We start from the raw sequence: 21,590 nt of genomic DNA, 5'->3' as shown, positions 1-21,590 counted from the left end.
CTGCCTAGTTTCACGTCTCCTTCTTCATGTAAAATTGTTACAGCTTCAACAGTTTATAAAAGCTTTTCATTAAATTTCGTCATAGATTTGTGCTTCTCAGACCAGCATGTAGTGTTTTTCCTAAAACACTTCTAGAAAATGCCTGGATGGTTCCTTTGAAAGGGCACGGCTGACCTCCTTCCCCATCAGTGCAATCCGCCGACGACCGACATCGGCTGGAGACGCCCAATCTTTTCAAATTAGTACGCCAGTAAGTGCGCGATCTCATCTCCCGACCTTACGGACTTCGGACGACAATAGGTGAAATTCGGATCAGTCTGTTTGCTTCGGTCGAATCGACCGACGTTCCCGCAGACGAAATTTGGAGCGTGAGAAACTGATACGTTTAGCCAAGAAAGAGTGAGTTTGTGATATCCAGAGGTTGAAAAATATTCCAGATATAGTTCGCAATCAATGGACTAAAATCGCAAGTTTATTCTAAACCTCAACTCGGCAAAATCTTTTCTGGAAGTCTTAGGCTTGGATTATAACCTCAAAAAATGATTTGTTCAAGTGAAAAGGATGGCGTATCTTATATGCGTGTAGCTACTGTCCTCGATCTTTTTTTGTGGTAGGTTATCATTAGTTATCTACGAATTATTATTACTGCTTGTTGGCATTTTATGTTAATTTGAAGTGGTTTTGCAAATGTAGTGTACGGTATGTATTTTCACTTTTAAATGCTGTAGGATTGCAGAGTATCTTATGCTACACTTTATACTTGTCTTTTGATCGTGTACTAAATGACAGTCATTGAAGGTAACTGACGTCTGTCTGCACAACTTTAAATAAATACAGTGAAACAGAATGTTTATAACTTGCTTTTCGAGGTCACCACGGGTCATCTCGGGTATGTAACAGAACTTTTCTCTTGTCATCTCATATATTGGTAAAACTTGTCTGGTTTTTCCCATAACTGAGGACAGTATGTAGTACTCGCTACGTGTTTCACGAGACAAGAACGCTCATTCGGCGTCTCTTTAATAGCAGAAGCCGCTATGCAGCACTCGTATCCAAGCACAGAGGCCTTGTGGTATTCACTCCATACTAAGAGGTGAAAATCTAACCTACTTCATACACAGAGTAGCCTCCTTTGACTCTGACAAAAAGTGACGAAGATAGGACGCACTATGTTCAAATGTGTGTGAATTCCTAAGGGACCAAACTGCTGAGGTCATCGGTCCGTAGACTTACACACTACTTAAACTAACTTATGCTACGAACAACACCCACACCCATGCCCGAGGGGGAAGACTCGAACCTCCGGCGGGAGGGGCCGGTTAATCCGTGACATGGCGCCTCACACCGCGCGGCCACTCCGCATGGTTGACGCACTATGTCCACGCTATCGGCCGACGTTATTTGGCGACCTCTGCCGACCTGTCTGACGACTGTTGTAGGTGCCACTGTGAACACAGCCTAATCCGATGGGACCGATGACCTTTCTGTTTGGTTCCCTCCCCCAAGTTAACCAACCAACTTGCATGGATCACATAAATTTTGAATGTTTCCAACTATACTTTCCTTTGCAAGCTCTCCAAAAGAAAGAAACTGCTTCTTTGGTGATACCAACGGCATTTCTAACCTCTGGTAAGGTATTCATTCACAACTAAATTAAGCCTATCCCTAGCTCAATATAGGGGCGAGCCTTGGGATATTTCTCAACAAATATTTTCTCAACTCCGCCAATTGTAGCGGCCATCGTACTGCACCAATCATAATCTTGCCCTACAATTTTGCGTAGTTTTAAACCTTAAGCAGACAAAGTAGATATTACTGTGTCAGAAATAAGTTTTTGGTTCAAATGGCTCTGAGCACTATGGGACTTAACTTCTAAGGTCATCAGTCCCCTAGAACTTAGAATTACTTAAACCTAACTAACCTAAGGACGCCACTGACATCCATGTCCGAGGCAGGATTCGAACCTGAGACCGTAGCGGTCGCGCGGTTCCAGACTGTGGCGCCTTTAACCGCTTGACCACCCCGGCCGGCAAATAAATTTTGCATCTAGCCTTGATAATAGTGTAAAAACCAAGGAAGTCTTCTCTGACAATACTTGTACTGTGCCTGCAATATCCATTGTTTCGTCTGCCAAAACTGAAAGTGATTTGCTGTTATTAATGTGTTAATCAAATCATTTCTTAGTACTTCGATGCATACATCAATTAAATCATATCGGATTCTATGAGAAACATAGGTAGCATTTTTAGGCGCACTCTCAAAATATTTCCGCAATGTTTCGTCACTTGGCTGTACTTTAAATTGTAATAAATCATCAAATACAGCATTTGAATTTGTTTTTCGTCTTAAAGGCAAGTCATGTAACGCACAAAACAATACACAAGAGACAATTGGTTTTGACTTGGCGCGATTTGCCTTTGGTAATTTTGCAAGATCCTCGTTGACCGAGTTCTTCCAAATTTTCAGTTTTGTTTGTCACAACACTAATTGAAATTTGTGGTATGTTCTATGGGACCAAACTGCTGAGGTCATCGGTCCCTAAGCTTACACACTACTTAATCTAACTTAAACTTTACGCTAAAGACAACACGCACTCACACCCATGCCCGAGGGAGTACACGAACCTCCGACGGTGGTAGTTGCGCGAACCGTGACAAGGCGCCACGGACCTCACGGCTACCCCGTGCGGCACAACACTAATAAAATTATTCGATTTTTCTACTGAATTTTTTTGCCATTCGGAATTCATATGCATTTCTGTATATTCATGAAACTTTTTTAAATTTGTGAATGGGCGGCTTAAGAATGCCCCATGGTGATTCCAATGCGTTATGCGTGGGCGTAGAAGCACACCAGACTTGCAGAGGGCTCCTTCAACTGCTGTAGAATGGACCAACCACGGGTATAACGACAGCCGGTCTGGTCGAAATGTTCTTTTTGTACCGTTTACGTCATTCTTAAAATTATGATTTTTTCAGGTTGCCATGGATTCAATAAAATGTTTTTTAGGTAATAGTCAATATCCCCCGTTTTTTTCAATGTAATTTCCAACATAGAGAATACTGATACCACTACACTTTTCATCAAAGCACTTTGAAGTCAGCAGAGATGCTGGCCCTGTATCTATTTTCGCAATCAGTACAATTACTGAGATTTTTAATAGCAATGGTTGCGTTTGCTCGCTCTTTTTCTGTGATACCTCATCATAGACCGTATCTTTTTCGACTCCTTAACTTTCATTAGTAGTTCTTATTCGCTTATGAGGTACAAAACCGTATATCACAAACTCCCTGCCCTAAACCTAAGGTAACTCGCTGTCCCCCCACCCTCCACCAAACAGTGTGTGTGTGGCTCTGTGTGTTTCCCATTACCCCACCCAAAACGTGTCAGCTAGTTGTCTGCGGCCATCTCACTCCCTAGCAGACGTCTGTCACATGCCCCCTCTGCCTGCATCCCTGGCTAGCCCAAGGACGCCTACGCCTCCCCTCTCTCCCACGAGCCGCTAGACTCCCCCCCCCCCCCCCCCCCAAGCAACTGACACTCAACAAACCCCCACCTCACCCTACTACACTCACCGGGGCCCAAAAAAGAGCTGGCAGTCGAATGAGCACAATGTAGGGAAAGAGGCGTGCGTGTGTTTCTCCTACAGCTTAGGAAAGGAATTCCATTCCGAAATCAAGCAAAGTAAAGCTTTGCACCTTTTGTGTGTGTATCTGTCGACGACACAGCGCTTCTGCCTTTGGGTGAGTCGTCCCCTTTATTACCAAATAATTCGTTAACGTACATCGGTTATTGTGCCATTGTATTCACTGCGTTTTTACTCTTCGCGATGCACAAAAGTTTATGGAAACCGCAGCCATGCACCCAGTGGCGTAGCTACCACAGACCTAAGCGGGGCAATGCCCCAGGGCCCCAAACTCAAAGGAACCCTCGGCCTCTATGAACGACATTAAAAAAAGTTGTATAATATCATAGTTGAATCAATAATTTTGTACTTTTAACTTTTTGAATCCTGACCAACAAACCTCGAACGGCACGAACTGAAATCACAAAAATTTTCCCATGTCCAGAACATAAACAAAACAGGGTTTATAGCTTGACCGCTAAGACGTGGACCCAGCCACTGTTCGGGTGTTGCCGGTTGAAGTCGGAGTTGCGATGGCTGTCAATCTTTGCGAACGAACACTGAGTGGCGCTGAATTACTAGCAGCGTGTTTGACAATACATTGTGTGACCATATGTGAATATGAAGTATCTACAGTTTATTACTTCATCTCTAGCGTCGAAAGCAATAGGTATTGCGCGCGAAATTGCAGGCACTGTCAAGCACCGACCTTTTCTCTCTTCGCCCGCAGAGGCCTTGACTCGTAGAATCCCAGAATTCTCTGCGGCAGCCAGGGGCCGTGTCTTAGCAGTATACGGCATGGTAACTCAACTATTTGTGTAGTGAATTCCATAAGCTACCTATCCGTAATCAAAGATCCCGAAAAATTGTTGTAACCAACTCCAGTCCAAATTTCATAAAATGAGAAAAAAAGAATGTGGATCTTGGTCTTGGATGGTTTTGTGAATTGTGTTAGTGGTCGGCTCGTCATCAATGTAGCAAATAACAGCTCCAGTGGTGACCTGTATTGCTGTATCCAGCGGATTCAGATATCGAGGGAATTAAGAGACTACCAAATGTGTTAATGACGGTAAGTACTGCAATCAGTGCCTTCACTTTCTTTACCTGCTCTTTTTTTTTAACTAACAAATGCTTACCACCTGGCTGTTATCATGCATATTTCCGAAGTTTTGCCGCATTTTAATTCATTGCCTTCAAATCCATTAGCATCTGCTGTTTTGTTGTTTTTCCGTCGGTCATCGTATATACAAATTATATGCAGGTCTTCACATAACTAGCTGGCACTGCTGACCAGTCAGCGTAAATGAACCGGTAATATCTGTGCGGTTGTGTGTTTCTTCGTCGGTGACGTTACAGCACAACTTGCCTTATTATCATCGTACTTTAACGTACTCGAGAGCGAGTGCTTTAAGTTCCACGTAAACGACAGGCCAGAGAGGTAACAGCAAACGCGGAAATATACATAGCATAATGTTTACATCAGGTTTATGCATAACAACGTATAGTTAGTGCAAAGCAGTATGTACTCGACACGGGCACGTACGAGCAACCAAGCAGTAGGACCGTTTTCTCGTTTGCAAAATTTTTGTTGAGGTGAACCAGAATCATGGATAAAAAAAAGGAACCCAGTGGTGCGTTTAAGCAAAAACGCCAGAAAAAAGAAGAGAGTAAACAAAAATTGACCAAAACTGACAGATTTCTTAGTCAGCCTTCTACAAGTACTTCCGGCCCAAACATTTGTGATGATTGTGACTCAGATAATGTTGTATCTGTTGAGAAGCACATTGAAGACGATCCGAAAATAATTGCAGTTAACAATGTCATCAGCCACGACGACGTCACCGATCACGTGGACGACACCTGCATGACATACAAAACAGGGAAATAACGGTTAACCTATACACTCTTCGAAAAGAGGCTTCGGAAATTTCACGAGCAAGACAGTGAGTGTCAAAGGTCCCATTTCCTAAAGATTCCCACTAGAACAAGTGTTTTTCAATACCGTACTACGTTTTAGTTTCTAAGTATGGACCAGTTCATCTTTTTTGGTTTCATTACTCTGAAATTCTAGGTCAACATTGTTGGTAGTTTGCTTCGCTAAGGAGTAATGTCAAGTGTATGGGTAATCAGAACTGGAAGCATTTGTCAGAATAAAAGGTCGCAGTTTCTCGAGTGCCCATACGGAAACATGTGCTGTGTACAAATTTTGGAAAAACAGTGATACTGCCGACAAGAAGTTGAGAATAATATTCGTATGGAGCGTCATTTTGGAAAATCGTTCTTACAAGGTTATTTGATTTCATACTTACTGCAACGGAAAGTTCATTGCCTTTCAGAGGACATCGAGAGAACTTAAGTCAGGAGGTAGGATACCACGCCAGTTTCTTGTCTGTTGCAGAGCTTATCACCCAATATAATCACATTTTGCGTCATATTTTGGATATGCCCAAAGGTAATCATTCTGACTTCTCATAATTTTTTTAGCATTTTACTTTTGTTTATTTTTCAATTTCCTTCATTCGAAAACCTTTTTAAAGTCATGTCTTATTGTTTGTAGGATCTACAAGGTATCTGAGTCCAACAATTCAAAATTACCTGTTGGAGAGTTTAGCGAACGAACTTGAAAATAAGCTGCTAAAACAAGTTACAGTATCACCGTTCTATCGTTTTTTGCAGTCATCAAACATGGCGCAGCAGGTTTAATCAAGCAGGTGACTACATTATTTTTGATTGACCCAAATACTGATTTAAAAAAGTGTGTGAGTCAAGGTTATGACGGGCCAGTCTTGATGACTTGTGTTATGATGGTGTACAAAAACAGATTAAGAATATTTAGCCAAATGCGGAGTATGTACACTCTGTCAGACATACTTTGAATTAAGTGATAAATGATGCCGTTAGCAGTTGTGTGGAAGTAAAGATTTTTTCGCAACAACGCAAAATTTTTTTCGGGAACAGCATTAAGCGTTGAGATGTATTATCTAAATTCACTCGCGGATCGGAAACCTGCTAAAATAATTAAATCCGACCAGATGGTCTAGTAGAGTTAATACGAAAACTTCAGTAACACTTCGTTTATATGATATAATCGTGGCATTATCAGAAATAGTACTGAAAAGTTGCAGTAAAGATGAGTGTAGAAAAGCAGAAAATATTAAAACAAAAATGCTAAATTTAGAGTTATTATTCCATTGTGAATTCATGCACAAGACATTGAATAACATCAGTTATGCATCCAAAATTTTGCAGAAACGCGATACCGACTTGGACCAGGCAAACAGAGCTTTTGCAGATGTTAAAACAAAACTGATATTTTATAGAAATGATTTCGAATTATTCATGTGCAGAGCCAATGAAACTGCAAAGAAATATGACATAGGAACGTTCCGTCAACGAGGTCGTTACAGACGGAGCACAAGCTCGGATTAGGGAGGGATGGGGAAGGAAATCGGCCGTGCCCTTTCAAAGGAACCATCCCGGCATTTGCCTGAAGTGATCTAGGGAAATCACCGGAAACCTAAATCACGATGGCCGGACGCGGGATTGAACCGTCGCCCTCCCGAATATGACACAGATTCCAATTTTCATGAGAAACGACGAAAGAAAGTTAAAATCTATTTTGATGAACTAGCTTCTGACCACCGATTCCGAAACAGTAAAGAAATATTTAAAGCTACTATTTTCAGAAGTGCACTAAACACAATAAGGGCTCAGTGAAACATACATGTTACTGGTATGAATGGAGTCTGTCAAACACTTAATTTTCTAAAACCATAATTTTTGCTCACTCTAATGAAGCTACTTGATTACAAAAATGTGCTCAATTCCAAGATAACTATTTTGATATAATAGGCACTAATTTTTCACTTCAGTTTATTAATATTTGTTCTACCTAAATTGATACTGACGTGGACTGTTCACCAGTTATGCACGGATTTTATAATTATAAATGCAAGGCTAGAATGAAACATTACAAAAATGTTTACCACAATTTTATTATTTTATGCAATACCTGTCACTTCTGGAACAGCCGGAAGATCATCCAGCAAATTAAAAATAATAAAAACTTATTTAAGGAATAGTGTGTATGAAGCTCGACTCCGATATTTGGCAATCGAAAACAGGACTGCATCAAGTCTAGATTTAACGATACTTACTGATAATTTTCGAGAACTAAAACCAGAAAAAGATTGTAAAATAAATTGTTAAAATAAAATTGTCAACTTCGTTTTATTGTCTACCTATATTATTAACTGTAATCTATTACAGCCATTAAAACATGGCCCTGCCTCCTTCACGTATTTTTTACTGGCTTGTGCACGCGACTTCGTTCGCCTAGTATGGACCAACATTGAAAATTATCTCACGAGATTATTTTGTCGGTATGAAAGTAACCTATGTTCTATCCACTATCCGTGCGTGTGCAAAATTTCATCCAAATCCACTTCTTGCACGAAAGCGTAATAAAAAAAAACAAATTTTGACATTTTTAATGTTATTAGTAAATACGATTAAATATTATCTGGTGCGTTATGCATAATTATTTACTTAGTAGTAAATTGGTTTGCCATCTTATTCCATGCAGTGGGTGGCAAGTAGCTCATGAAGTAGTTTTACATCTGTAAAGTATTTGGTTTAGTCAAAATAGGGCCCCAGTTTCACTTTTGCCCCCGGGACCCTTAGTTACATACGTAGTTACATCACTGCACGGACCACTGCCCATTTACAACTCACACTGAATTTATGCTATCCCTGACGCGATGCCTTGCCGAACCGACCAGAACGACGAATAGAGAACAGAAGCTGAAATCGAATCACAGTGGTAGGATGGAGGGACGAGTTTTGGTTCAACACTGATACAGCGAGGTATGCGTTGAACAGCATGGTGGGACAAGCAATGCCGAGCGTTGACGCCTATGTAATCGCAAGCCAGCGACCTTGTGTTTCGTGTGATCGTTTGCAGCGGTGGATGTGGAAATAGTTATGCAGTGTGTTGCGCTTAGAGCATAACAAGACTCGTCTTGAACGTTCCGGAAATCAAGGTAGCTTACCAAAATTTCAAACTAGATGTTGTACGCACGAAGTACTGCCGGTTTTGAAAGATATGACTCCACGGCAGACAAAAAGTAATATTCCTCACGAAACATAACTCCATCTGACAACGACGATGGCTAGTGTTACAGATGTGTTACAGATTCACGTGATGTGAATGTAATATGTTCATTAGAAAGCTTTTCAGTGCTGTCAAAAAATTCGAAGGGCAGCGTTTCAGTGCTTCCACTCCGTCTGCCCACCACAAATAGCGGTAACCATAAGAAACAAAGAAAAGTACAAATACGTAGTTTCTGAAAGACGAAACACAAAAACTGAAACTTACTGAGAAATAAGTCTTCCATACACATTCCTCCAATATCTTGTTACAGACTTGAAAATCGTCAAACTGATAGCGTGATTTTAAATCCTCAAGCTTAGACATTTCAAAAGCTGCTGTCAGCTATTATAAATATTATTTCAACTACAACTCTATGTCAGCTATGCTCTTAATTGTAAACTATGCCGAATATGTTTACAAATTGTAAACTGATAATGATTAAAAGTATTTTTTAAATTTACTGATGTGTACTTAACCGATGGCGACCGTAAGTTTCTCTACAGCGGTAATATTCTTACTGAAATTTGGGTTTTTTGTTCTGTAATCTACTTCAGACGACAATGTACAGTGAAATGTCTCTACAGTTATTGTGAAATAATTCCAGAACTTATCATGACCTTTCTTAAGCTGTACAAATGTAAGTATGTGGCAGTGATGTGGCAGTAATTCAAACAGCCAAAGACAGCGAACAACAAAACACAAAATGACGAGATCCTTATGTACCAAATGTACGTGAACCAAGTATGCAACACCTAGCAGTACATTTGGAGAAGGACACAGACTTAACTGCACAAAAGACACCGTCAGAAAACTTTAATCGAATCACCTCAGAGCATCACATTAACAGCTTTCTGCCAACTATGCCAAACGGATCCATTCCCGAAAACATTAGTTTCTGTCGATCTCCCTACCTATTATATGTCGAACACAACAATAAAAATCTTTCAACGACGAAAACAAGAAATTGCAGTAGAAGATCATGGATTTCCAATCCAGTTGCCCTCTCCTTGTTGATTTTATGCTTCCTTTCACGACTGTCTCGAATTCTGAGAGCAGTATTAAAACGACAGATTGTTAAATCCCCTCCCGCCCCTCACCATTAGAGCAGTGTAAATTCCGGCTCATTGGTGACTGGACAAATGGAACAATAACTTATTTCACTGCTGACAATGCACTGATGCAGTGCCGATCAGCCCATTATAGAATCGTTCATGCTCAAATGTGGTGCTTGTTTGCTACAAAGATTATGATGTTAATTACATGAAGGCTCTTGTACAGCAGTAACTCAATGGGCGCCACACCCTGTTAGGATCACCTACGTCTACAATTATCCCAATGACGAATGCTGCCTACTTCTACGGACTACTAGCGATCAATGGCCTTACAGTACCCTTTCAGCAAACGAAAAGAAACATAACACAATACGCTAATTTAAACTAGCTGGGGTACCCAGCTTTGCTCAAGGAGTTGCTATGAGATTGTGTGGTAGGTGGAAGGAAAGGATTAACTTAAATGTATAAGAGGTAAAAAAAATGCTGGAAACATATTCTAATTATTTACAATACTTGTTAAAGTATAAGAGGTAAAACGTTATATTGAAAACTTGTTCTAACTATTTACAAAACTTGTTTATGAACAATAGTTTTTCATTTTGTTATCTGGGGTATATATGCACGAATGTTTCGAATTTCCTACTCTCTAGCAAGCTGCGTAAGGTCGACCGGGAGAGAAACAGAAGTCTTTGAGGCTGACGCCATAATATTTTAAATTTTGCCCTTGCACTTCGGTACTTACAAAACTTTAGGCTAATTTTATTGGAAATTGCAGTCTTTTAAACTTGAATGGCAGTTCAGTAGAGATCAGTGGTATTCTGGGGATAAATAGTGTGTGTCCTATGTACTTGCTAGTCATTATGTTCGGCGTCGATTATGTTTTTCCATAGCAATTTGACGTTTCATCCTTGTTCCATTACATATTTTGCTGAGTTGAGATTTATGACTAGTATGAACGAAGACTCAATTTGAAGTCGAAGGCAGTGTAATGGCATTCCTGGTGATTGCAAAGAGCCTAGTTGTGGACAATGTTTGGATAAATTTGGTTGATGAGTTCGTTTCCAGGGGTGATTATGTTGCAGTCATCACTGTTGAGTTTAATGAGCCGGGTCGTCTAGTCAGTAGGATTTGTGCCTTCGCATATTTGAAAAGCTGTTGAGCAAAATGTGCTGAAGTTTCGTCTTTCGATAGTTCAACTGTTATATCTTTTGTCAGTTGCAGCATTCGTATGTGCGACCAGAGATGTGATTTTTTAAAGCATGCATTGATCTCGGCTGCTGGTGTTGACTTGTGAACAATTGGAAGTGTTTTCGAAAATCTGCTGAGAATATGAGTTCCTCCCATGACTTCAGAGTTTCCTCGCAAGTCTTGTAATGTTCTGTCCACGGGTTGAGTAATTTTTTTTTAATGTGCTGTTGTGGATTAGTCCCAGAAGATAATGTTAGCTTTCTTTAGAAGTTCACCCCGAGAGTTTACAAACCTCGAATTGTTCTTCGGTTATATTCAACGGTTGTTGTGGGGCGGAATGGGCAATTCGTCCTCCTTCAATAACTGTGGTTGCAACGCTGGATGATGTCAGTGCAAGTGCGATATGTTGTTTAGCACGTATTTCCACCAGCAATACATTATCAGAAACGTTCTTCCAGAGCCGTCAGGTGCATCAAAGTAAATAATTCCGCCAGTGTTGTGTTCCCTGTGCTGTTGTGGATTAGTCCCAGAAGATAATGTTAGCTTTCTTTAGAAGTTCACCCCTCCAGATGCTCTTGAGAGTTTACAAACCTCGAATTGTTCTTCGGTTATATTCAACGGTTGTTGTGGGGCGGAATGGGTAATTCGTCCTCCTTCAATAACTGTGGTTGCAACTGCTGGATGATGTCAGTGCAAGTCCGATATGTTGTTTAGCACGTATTTCCACCAGCAATAGATTATCAGAAACGTTCTTCCGGGGCCGTTAGGTGCATCCAAGTAAATAATTCCGCCAGTGTTGTGTTCCCTTTTGATTGTCTTTGAAGAGTAATGTATTGAAGTAGTTCATTGTTTTAGCTTTTTCCCTTTGTAATTTCGAAGTTTAACACACTGATAGCATCTATTCTTGGTGCATGCATCTAAAGTTGTATAAGCTCTGGTTGTTTATCGCTAAACATTTATTTTCTAGGCGAATGAGGGTTTCATTGTAGTCGTTGAACTCGATGGTCAGTTCAGGATGAGCTTGTCGGATATGTCATCACTCGTACTCTCTTTGAAGGAGTCCCATAGCTGTTTTGGATTCGATGGATTAGATGTTGTTACAATTATGGCAAATAAGTCGTTTGTTCAACCTCAGCTGTGAGTGAGGCTTCTTGCAGTGTTAATTCCCAGTGGTTGTCGTTTTCCAGTAGTTCTAAGCGTTAGCATCCTTCTCTGTACGTCTGGCATAGGTAACCATTAACAGTCTTGAGATCTGTGAAACTTGCTCGTTCCAGTATTTCTTGTAGCAACATCCGGATATAAGAACATTCGGCGTTGTTCGGATGTACGGAATATACTCGGCCTAGTGTGCCAGTTTTCGTGATTCCTCGATGATCTTCTACTGCAATTTCTTGTTTTCGTCGTTGAAAGATTTTTATTGTTGTGTTCGACATGTAATAGGTAGGGAGATCGACAGAAACTAATGTTTTCGGGAATGGATCCGTTTGGCACAGTTGGCAGAAAGCTGTTAATGTGATGCTTTGAGGTGATTCGATTAAAGTTTTTCTGACGGTGTCTTTTGTGAAGTAAAGTCTGTGTCCTTCTCCAAATGTGCTGATAGGTGTTGCATACTTGGTTCACGTACATTTGGTACATGAGGATCTCGTCATTTTGTGTTTTGTTGTTCGCTGTCTTTGGCTGTTTGAATTACTGCCACATCACTGCCACATACTTACAGACATATTTCATGGATTCACTGAATTGCAGTATTCTACGTTTATGCGTGCTTGGAACAATTTGGAAAATAGTGTTTTATATGGTACTATCCATTGATGATTTAGTCCCAGTTCGTCGCTGCCTCGTATTCATATTCTGCTGTGAAGCCACCGTTTTTGGATAGTCGTCTTCTGTATGGCAGGTGTTATCCATTTTTCCGATTACGATGTTTTTGTGTTTGTTAAAAAAGTCTTAGTGGAATACTTAATTTTTTAGGTTGTGCTGTTTACTTGTCGTCGCTCGTGCTTCTCCTTGGGTGATATTTTCATGGGTGACTCGAGTTCGCAGTCTTTCATTATAAGATTGTGTCGTAATTCTTTATTCTTCAATCCGTTCATATCGTTGTTTTTCGGTTTCTCTGCTTCTCATGATGCTCATTTTCTTTCATTGGGAACTTAAAATGTGCTTCGCGCAGTTTGTCTATTTCGTTTTTTCGCCGTTCTTTTTGTTTTTGTCGTTTTGCTTCAGAATTGTCATGATCTCCTCCTATATTATTTGTTAGCATTGTCTAAAATATAAATAAATAAATACAATAATAAAAATAAATAAAATAACTTTTTATTAAAAAATACGCTAAGTGCACCTTACACACTTTATTTTCGATTTATATTCAGTCACTGTAGCACTTTGACTACTCACACTTCCCTGTTTGTTCTTATTCACTCACTGCACTGCTTTTTCGGTTCCTCTATTCCTCACTGATAAGAAACTGATGTTCAAACCCAGGACGAGTCTTGCTTTATGTAACCCTACCAGTGGGTAGTCCCGCCAGTTGCAAATTCCACAACATTCCACAACATACGAATGGAATGTTCCACAATGATCCGTGATCTTCCGTGATGTTCTGGAATGTTCCCGAAAGTTCCAGACTATTCCCGAACATTTCAGAACGTCCCGGATCATTGAGGAACATTCTGGAATGTTGTAGATTGCTCTTGAATGTTCTAAAATGTTTAGAAATTTCTAGAGGGCGTAATTTCCCAGCCTTCATGCCTTCGAAAGCACGCCCTTCAGGTAAAAACGGGAATCTTATTCAAGGATGGTGGATCGAGGGCTACCATGCCATACAACTCCCTTGGTCGTACAGGAACTCGTTTCTGAGTTTTAGCTGCACGCACATTATACAATTACTTTTATAATATACTGGGTGATCAAAAAGTCAGTGTAAATTTGAAAACTGGATAAATCACGAAATAATGTAGATCGAGAGGTACAAATTGGCACACATTCTTGGAATGACATGGAGTTTTATTAGAACCAAAAAAATACAAAAGTTCAAAAAATGTCCGACAGATGGCGCTTCATCTTATCAGAATAGCAATAATTAGCATAACAAATTAAGGCAAAGCAAAGATGGTGTTCTTTACAGGAAATGCTCAACATGTCCACCATCATTTCTCAACAATAGCTGTAGTCGAGGAATAATGTTGTGGACAGCACTGTAAAGCATGTCCAGAGTTATGGTGAGGCATTGGCGTCGGGTATTGTCTTTCAGCATCCCTAGAGATATCGGTCGATCACGGTACACTTGTGACTTCCGGTAACCCCAAAGCCAATAATCGCACGGAGTGAGGTCTGGGGACCTGGGAGGCGAAGCATGACGAAAGTGGCGGCTGAGCACACGATCATCACCGAACCACGCGCGCAAGAGATCTTTCTCGCGTTTAGCAATATGGGGCGGAGCACCATCGTGCATCCAGCAGGTGTTTATCAGCTAGGTTGGGGATGAAGCGATTCTGTAACACATCGGCGTGCCTCTCACCCGTCACGGTAGCATTTTGCTGTCCAGCGCCATCTGTCGGACATTTTGTGACCTTTTTTGTTCTAATAAATCCCCATGTCATTCCAAGCATGTGTGTCAATTTTTACCTCTCTATCTACATTATTCCGTGGTTTATTACGTTTTCAAATTTATACTGACTTTTTGACACCCAGTATATTGATCAGAAAGAGTAAGATTTTATCGAGTATGCTTTGTCTTGCGAACTGCATCGTGTTGCCAGTCGAGGTTTTTGACGATTTGCATATCTACTGAGATGGGACCATTTTTGTACCCTAGAAGCCATTTCCGAGGCGGATCTCTCACAATGGATACTATTCTTAATGGAGCCAAGTACACATGTAGTAAGTTTAGTCACTCAGTCGATCGGCAGTTTCGCTGTATTTTATTTTAGCTTATTGGTAATGCCGTCTGGTAACATGTAATCGTTCTTTTCTTATGAGATATGCATTGTTTGCAGCTGCTGACATCTCGAATATTCTGGCTATAGAAATGTATCTTTAATTTCGTATTTTTATCATATAGATACAGTATCGTAGTTCGTTTGTCAAGGAAGCTATCATCTTTAAAGTTCTACTTCATTTTTTATGTGTTTGTGTTTAAAGTCCATTTATGACACAACAAATTATTATTTTAATCTGTGAAGAACGAACAATGCACGTGCCTTCAGGAAAAACGCTTAAATGTTGCTCAAGAATCTATTTGTATATATTGACAATAAACTGCTGGTTCATCTGCTTATTACTATTGTTACCTCACTTGCTGTTTTAACTTTACCACGGTTGAGTGTAGAAACAAAAATAACGATACTTCATTGCCAATAGGTATAAGATGGGTATACAACAATTTTGCAATACTTTAACGAACGAGATTCCTTAAATAAAAGCACGCCAGTTTTAAGTTCATTATCAGTTTTTAATTTTAGTTGCATCCTCTTATAAAGTTTTTCGTTGCTCTAGTTCATTTTGTAACTCAATTTACGTATGTCTTACATAATTTTTACGTCATTTTATCGATGTTTTCCTACTATTTTAGTGGTAATTTTGCAGGTATTTTAAATCATATAAACCTGAGCCATGAAGTTTCAGACTTTTTCTATATTCGTAAACTGAGTGAATTCTCACTAGACACAATTACCTTACTTTCCCCTCTCCTCCTCCCCCTCCGCCCCCTCCCCCCTGCCCTGCGGGCACCCCTGCCTGCGTAGAAATTTAGCTGTAGCTACACGGTAGGCTAACTGTTTCAGAAAAGTCCACACTGTTGCCCTCTAGCATGCACCTGTTTCCTACTGTGACACCCTGTAGATTTTTTTTCCTATGAACTGTACAAACTCAGGGAGAAACAATAATTTATCCATTTTCCATGTTGTTGAGCTCCGTGGTCGATTATTTTAAGAAACACAGGAACCAGTCGCAGTATGCGTATTGGGCTTTCACCCATTTGCAGTTGACGTGATACATATTCGAATCTTCAGTAAGTATGTTGTTAAAACACCGACAACAGTATAGATGCCTCAGCTGACCTGTGCAAAACTAACATATTTTTTTAGTTGTTACACTTAGCGAGTTGTATTTTTACGATGTATTACTAGTGAGGTGTACTGTACTTATTTTCTACTCTGCTTGTTGTTACTCCGATTTTCGCTTTTGTAAATGTGGTACAAACATTTTTTTATTTGTATCTTGCAAGATCTTGCGCCACATCTATAAATGTGAAGATCTGAGTAACAGCAAGCAGAGTAGAAAGGAAGTACATCTAAACAGTAATACGGCGTGTTCCGAAACTATTTATACACATTGATATGGGAGGTAGAAAACATCAAAACATGGTCTCTGAAGTCATCTTTGAAAAGTGGTGCTGACGTAATCTGTTGTGTCGGTGTCGCCGACTGGGAATGTGTGCTAACATTCAGAACTGCTCTCTGTACGGATGGCTGTGTGTACTGGTTGGATGTGCCTCTAAATGTTAGACAAAGTATGTACTTCCAGAACCGTGGGGCGCCAGCCCATTTCAGCATTGCTGTAAGGAATCGTCTGAGATCCGCCTTGGGGAATCGACGGATTGGCCTAGGTGGCCCTTTGGCCCGGCCACTCAAGTCACCTGACCTCGCGTGCTGGGGTATGGAACCGTTGTGCAAACAGACGAAGACCTCGTCGCTGCAATTGGTTGCTGCTGGTACCATTGCTGACATCTTCCAACGGACACGACAGTCAATGGTGTGACTATGTACTGCATACATACAGGCCAGTGGTCGCGCATTCGGGCGGGAGCTATGAATGCCACTGCTGTAATTAGCATGCTAAACTACCTTCTGTGTAAATCATCTCTCGTTTCAGAAATTGCCGTCAGGGACCATAGGTACCATATTCAAGTATATTTGTTTTGATGTTCTCTACCACTGGTAATAATTCGAACGAACTGTTTCGGAACAGATTGTATACATCGTGAGTATACAACTCGCAAAGTATGATAGCTAAACAAAATTGTTAATTTTACACAGGCCAGCTGCAGCTGCTTTCGAAGTTTTAACGATGTACGTACTGAAGATTCAGATATGTATTAGGCCAACGGAAGATGGGCGAGAGCCCGATCCGTGTAATGGTATAAATAAAAATGCATAAGAAAAGTGGATAGTTGCTGTATTTCTTAAAACAAGAAAAAACAAATAGGAAATATCACAAGAATGAGACTGCCCACAATAGAAATCTTTAGAACTGTTGGCTGAAATGATGGCAAAAAGCAATGTGAATGAAATTACCTTGGAGGCCGACACCTCTGGACTGCCCACTTGCGCTTCTGTCGATTTTCTCCCCTTTGGCTTGACTGCCTGTTTGCTGCCATCTGTAGTCCTTTGTTTCAGTACCTCTCCTTGTTCCCTTTCGTCACTATTCTTATCACTCTTTACTTCCGTTCTTCCATTTGCACCAGCAGTCTCGGACCCACCACTTGGACTTTCATCTCCTGCCCTATTTAGCTGTGCAGATTTCTCTCTCGTACCTTCTTCGCCATTGTTTTTCTTCTGCCACCTTTTCTTCCCACCGGGTACACTCTCGTCGCTACCACTGGAACACAACTCGTCTTTGGCACATACACTGCTGTCCTCACTAGACTTCCACTTCTCTTTCTGAACTTGTTTTTCCGTCACTTTCGAACCCTGTTTCAGTTTATTCACGTCCAACTTCTTGCCCTCTCCACTCGATGTCCGCCTCTCGGCCTGCAGACTTTTCTCTTTGCTCTCCTTGCACGACTTGTCCTTTGTCAGCTTTCGTCTGCTCGCAGCGTCCCGTTCCAGGTACTGCACAGACCTCTTAGCTTTCTTCTCCCTCGCTTCCTCGGCTGCTGCCTTCCATTTCTCCTTACCGCTCTTCGCCATAGCTTTCTCCTTGCGGAGAGCCGCTTTCTTTGCTTTTTTGGAACTCGGAGGCTTGTACCTCTGCCACTTCTGCTTCACGCGCGCCTTCTCGGAGTCGAGTTGAGTGTCATCCTTCTGCTTCTTGCTGGCAACATACCAACATTCCAATGTTACAATAACACAGGACAGCAATGAAAACACTGTTTTTAAAGTGAAAGTCGCTTATTCTTGAGTTTCTTTTTGTGTGATGAACTCTAATACGAGATCACTCACCGTACTTTTACAGTTAATAGTTAGTATTTAAAAGATGCATTTCTTAGCGTTTTGTATGCTTTATCTTACCTGTCTCAAGTAACTTCATTTCCAGAAGCAAAGTAAAAAGAAAAAGTATCAAGCAAATTTTGTAAAGTAGCAGGAGGACATTAACCAGCATGATTGCCTTTCTTGTAACTTTGTTCGTTAGGAGGATATGGAACAGCAGCGCGTGTGTCTACCTTTTTCAGACTGGATCTCTTCTTCTTCTTTTCTTTGACCCATTTTCATATGGAGCGGTATTGTTATATGGGTTGAAGCAAAGTTACTTGACAGTTGGTGATTAGATGTTCTTCCAAAGGCCACCACTCCCCTTAGTACGGAATTTGTGTACACCACTTGTCTGTGTCTGGTGTAAATCTCCTATCAAATGTGGGAACGGTTTCTAAATATTTCTGACGATGTTTTGTCATTCAGAGGATTAAATTAGTAATTGAAATTTCGTGAAAAGATCTTGACGGATTTGAAAAACGCCTTTGTTCTGATTTTCGCCCTTCCAATTTGCATATCATATCCATGGCACTTGCTCCTCTATTTCGCTATACTATCTGCTACGGATCCCAACCCGCTCAGCAGTATTTCTGAAGAGCATGGATAGTGAAGTGTAGGCAGTCTCTTTCGTAGACCTGTTGCATCTTCTATGTGTTCCGCCAAAAAACGGAGCGTTTGGTTCGTCTTCCCACAACGTTTTCTGTTTTCATTACCTGGGTGTATAGCTGAACTGACAGCCTTTAGATTTGTCTGATTTATCGTGCAACCAAAGTTTAACAGGTTCCTTTTAGTACATATTTGGATGACCTTACACTTTCCATTATTTAGAGTCAATTGCCTCTTCCCACCATACGGTTGTCTTACCTAAATCATTTTGCAGTCTTTCATGACCTTACTACACGGTAAATGACAGCATCATCTGCAAACAATATAAGAGGGTTGCATAGGTTGTCTGCTAAATCGTTTATACAGATTACGAACAACAGAGGGCCTATAACACTTTCTTTAGGAATACAAGATATTACTCCTATTTTACTCGATGACTTTCCGTCCGTGACTGCGAACTATGGCTCCTCTGGCAGATAATCATAAATTCAATTTAATTTTACCCATATTTTTCAGCTTCAAACGGGACTATACTCAATACACTCGAGGTATGAGTTAAAAAACGCCTTCAGTCACAATTTTTCGTGTTTTACTTAGTACACGGTGCATTTCGGACCCTGTGGGTCCATCTTCAGGTGTAATTCGTCTTAATACATGATATATTTGTTCTCTTGACTGAGATGAAATGCATTTCTTCATTATTTATTTGTTCTCTTGAATGAGACGAAATGCATTTCATCTCATTCAAGAGAGCAAATATATCATGTATTAAGACGAATTACACCTGAAGATAGACCCACAGGCTCCGAAATGCATCCTGTACTAAATAAAACACGAAAAATTGTGACTGAAGGCGTTTTTTTTAATTCAGACCTCGAGTGTATCATAAATTCAGTCGCACAAGTGGGACGATACTCCACTCCATAGGCACGCAATTTGATTAGAAGTCGAATGTGAAGAACGATGTAAAAAGTTTTCCGGAAACGCAGAAATATGGAATCAACTGCTACAGTCCGTGCAGGATGCGTTGGCCGAGGCGTAGTGATCAATTTTCGTCCAAAGCGCTGCATGAGTTCATTCGTTTGTTTGGTAGGGGAGAACGACAGCGTTTGCCACCTTTCAGCCGGTCAGCGATGACGAAGTTGAGGCGCATATCCTTCAATCTTTCTCAAACGATTTTATGGAAACTATTCGGTAAAAAAGGTCGTTTTTGTATTACTTATAGCAGGGGTGGGCAAATAGCGGCCTGCGGGACACATGTGGCCCGCGGAGGGATTTTGTGTGGTCCGCCAAGACATTTATAAAAATCATAGGAAAAACAAAAGTTCCCTTCCCCGGCTACTAAAAAAATCCGTTAGCGTCTGCGCTACTTGGTAGTGCGTACTACCGACAGATGTCTCTAAAGTCACGCAACCAACCTAGCTGCATGTGGGCGCGGTGGATTATGAGAGCACTACCATCAGCCACCACGGGCACGGAAAAAAGCACTGTGCATCCTGCTATTTGCGCAAATTTATGCTCCACGTGGTGGCTGATGGTAGCGCTGTATTTCTCCCGCGCCGAGTGAATAGTACGGCATACAGAGCAATTTTCTTCTTTTTCGGGTGTGCAGCAGTACAATATATATATATATATATATATATATATATATATATATATATATATATATATATATATATATATATATATAACGTCTGTTTAATGAAGACTGGACGACTAAATATTTCTTTATTGATGCAGGAAATAAAGCCGCATGCTTACTATGCCATGAAACAGTTGCCGTATTGAAGGAGTACAATCTGAAACTGAAACGACATCACGGAACAAAACACAGTGACTTTGGCTGCAAACTTTCAGATGAAGAACGAAAGAAAAAACAGCGGAGGTCGTGAAGCGCTTGAAGAAGCAACAAGCGTTATTTACGAAGCAGACACCGCTTCAAAATAGTGCTACAGAAGCAAGTTCCATGGTCGCCCATAACCTTGCTAAACGAAACAAACCATTTCGGATGGCGAGTTTATTAAACAGTGCGTGGTAGAGTGTGCAAGTGTGTTGTGTCCTGAGTTTAAAACCAAATTTGAGAGCATTTCGTTGTCAAGGAGGACTATAGCGCGGCGCATTGATTCAATTAATGACGAACTTGTAGACCAGCTAAAGACTGTGAGCGAAGATTTTGTTTGGTTTTCACTGGAAATTGACGAAAGCACAGATATTGAAGACACTGCACAAGTACTCATCATTATCCGTGGAATTAATGAACATTTCGTCATCACCGAGGAATTACTTGGTATAGTATCCATGAAAGTAGAACCACTGGTCAGGACTTGTTAGAATGTATTGGTAATTGTGTGGAAACAAGTGGCTTATCCTGGAACAAAATGGTAAGCATTTTAGGTATGGTGAAACTTTTAAAAAACAATTTACAAGCCGAAGACACAGCCAGTGATATTTTGGATTTTCATTGTGTTTTATATCAGGAACGCCTCTGCAAGACTGCACTAGACTTAAAGCATGTGGTAGATCCTGTTGTTGGTGTTGTGAACACAATCAGAGCAAGGGCACTCCATCACAGACAGTTCAAATCTCTTCTTGAGGAGGTGGGGGCAGAACATGAAGATGTAATTTGCCATAACCGTGTGAGGTGGTTGAGCTTGAGCAAAGTATTAAAAAGAGTCTGGGCATTACAGGATGAAATTATTTTATTTCTGGACACTAAGGAGATATCTCATGATTTTGTTGCAAAAATAGAATGCGAAGAGTGGAGATATGAGATTGCA

General features: G+C 40.6%; 1 protein-coding gene across 3 annotated transcripts in view; it reads right to left on the bottom strand.

Moving 5' to 3' along the window:
• Nucleotides 1-21,590, bottom strand: part of LOC126293738 (uncharacterized protein AH6.3-like) — a 149,968-nt gene that overhangs the window by 72,740 nt on the left and 55,638 nt on the right. For all 3 annotated transcript variants that reach the window (XM_049987082.1, XM_049987083.1, XM_049987084.1), the window contains exon 3: nt 17,311-18,049. In XM_049987082.1, coding sequence (XP_049843039.1) covers nt 17,311-18,049 — 739 coding nt within the window. The remainder of the gene's footprint in view (nt 1-17,310; nt 18,050-21,590) is intronic.

The sequence above is a fragment of the Schistocerca gregaria genome, chromosome 10, assembly GCF_023897955.1.
Source record: "Schistocerca gregaria isolate iqSchGreg1 chromosome 10, iqSchGreg1.2, whole genome shotgun sequence".
Classification (NCBI taxonomy): Eukaryota; Metazoa; Arthropoda; class Insecta; order Orthoptera; family Acrididae; genus Schistocerca; species Schistocerca gregaria.
The sequence above is the reverse complement of the archived record's forward strand: the minus strand, read 5'-3'. Positions and strand labels throughout refer to the sequence as shown.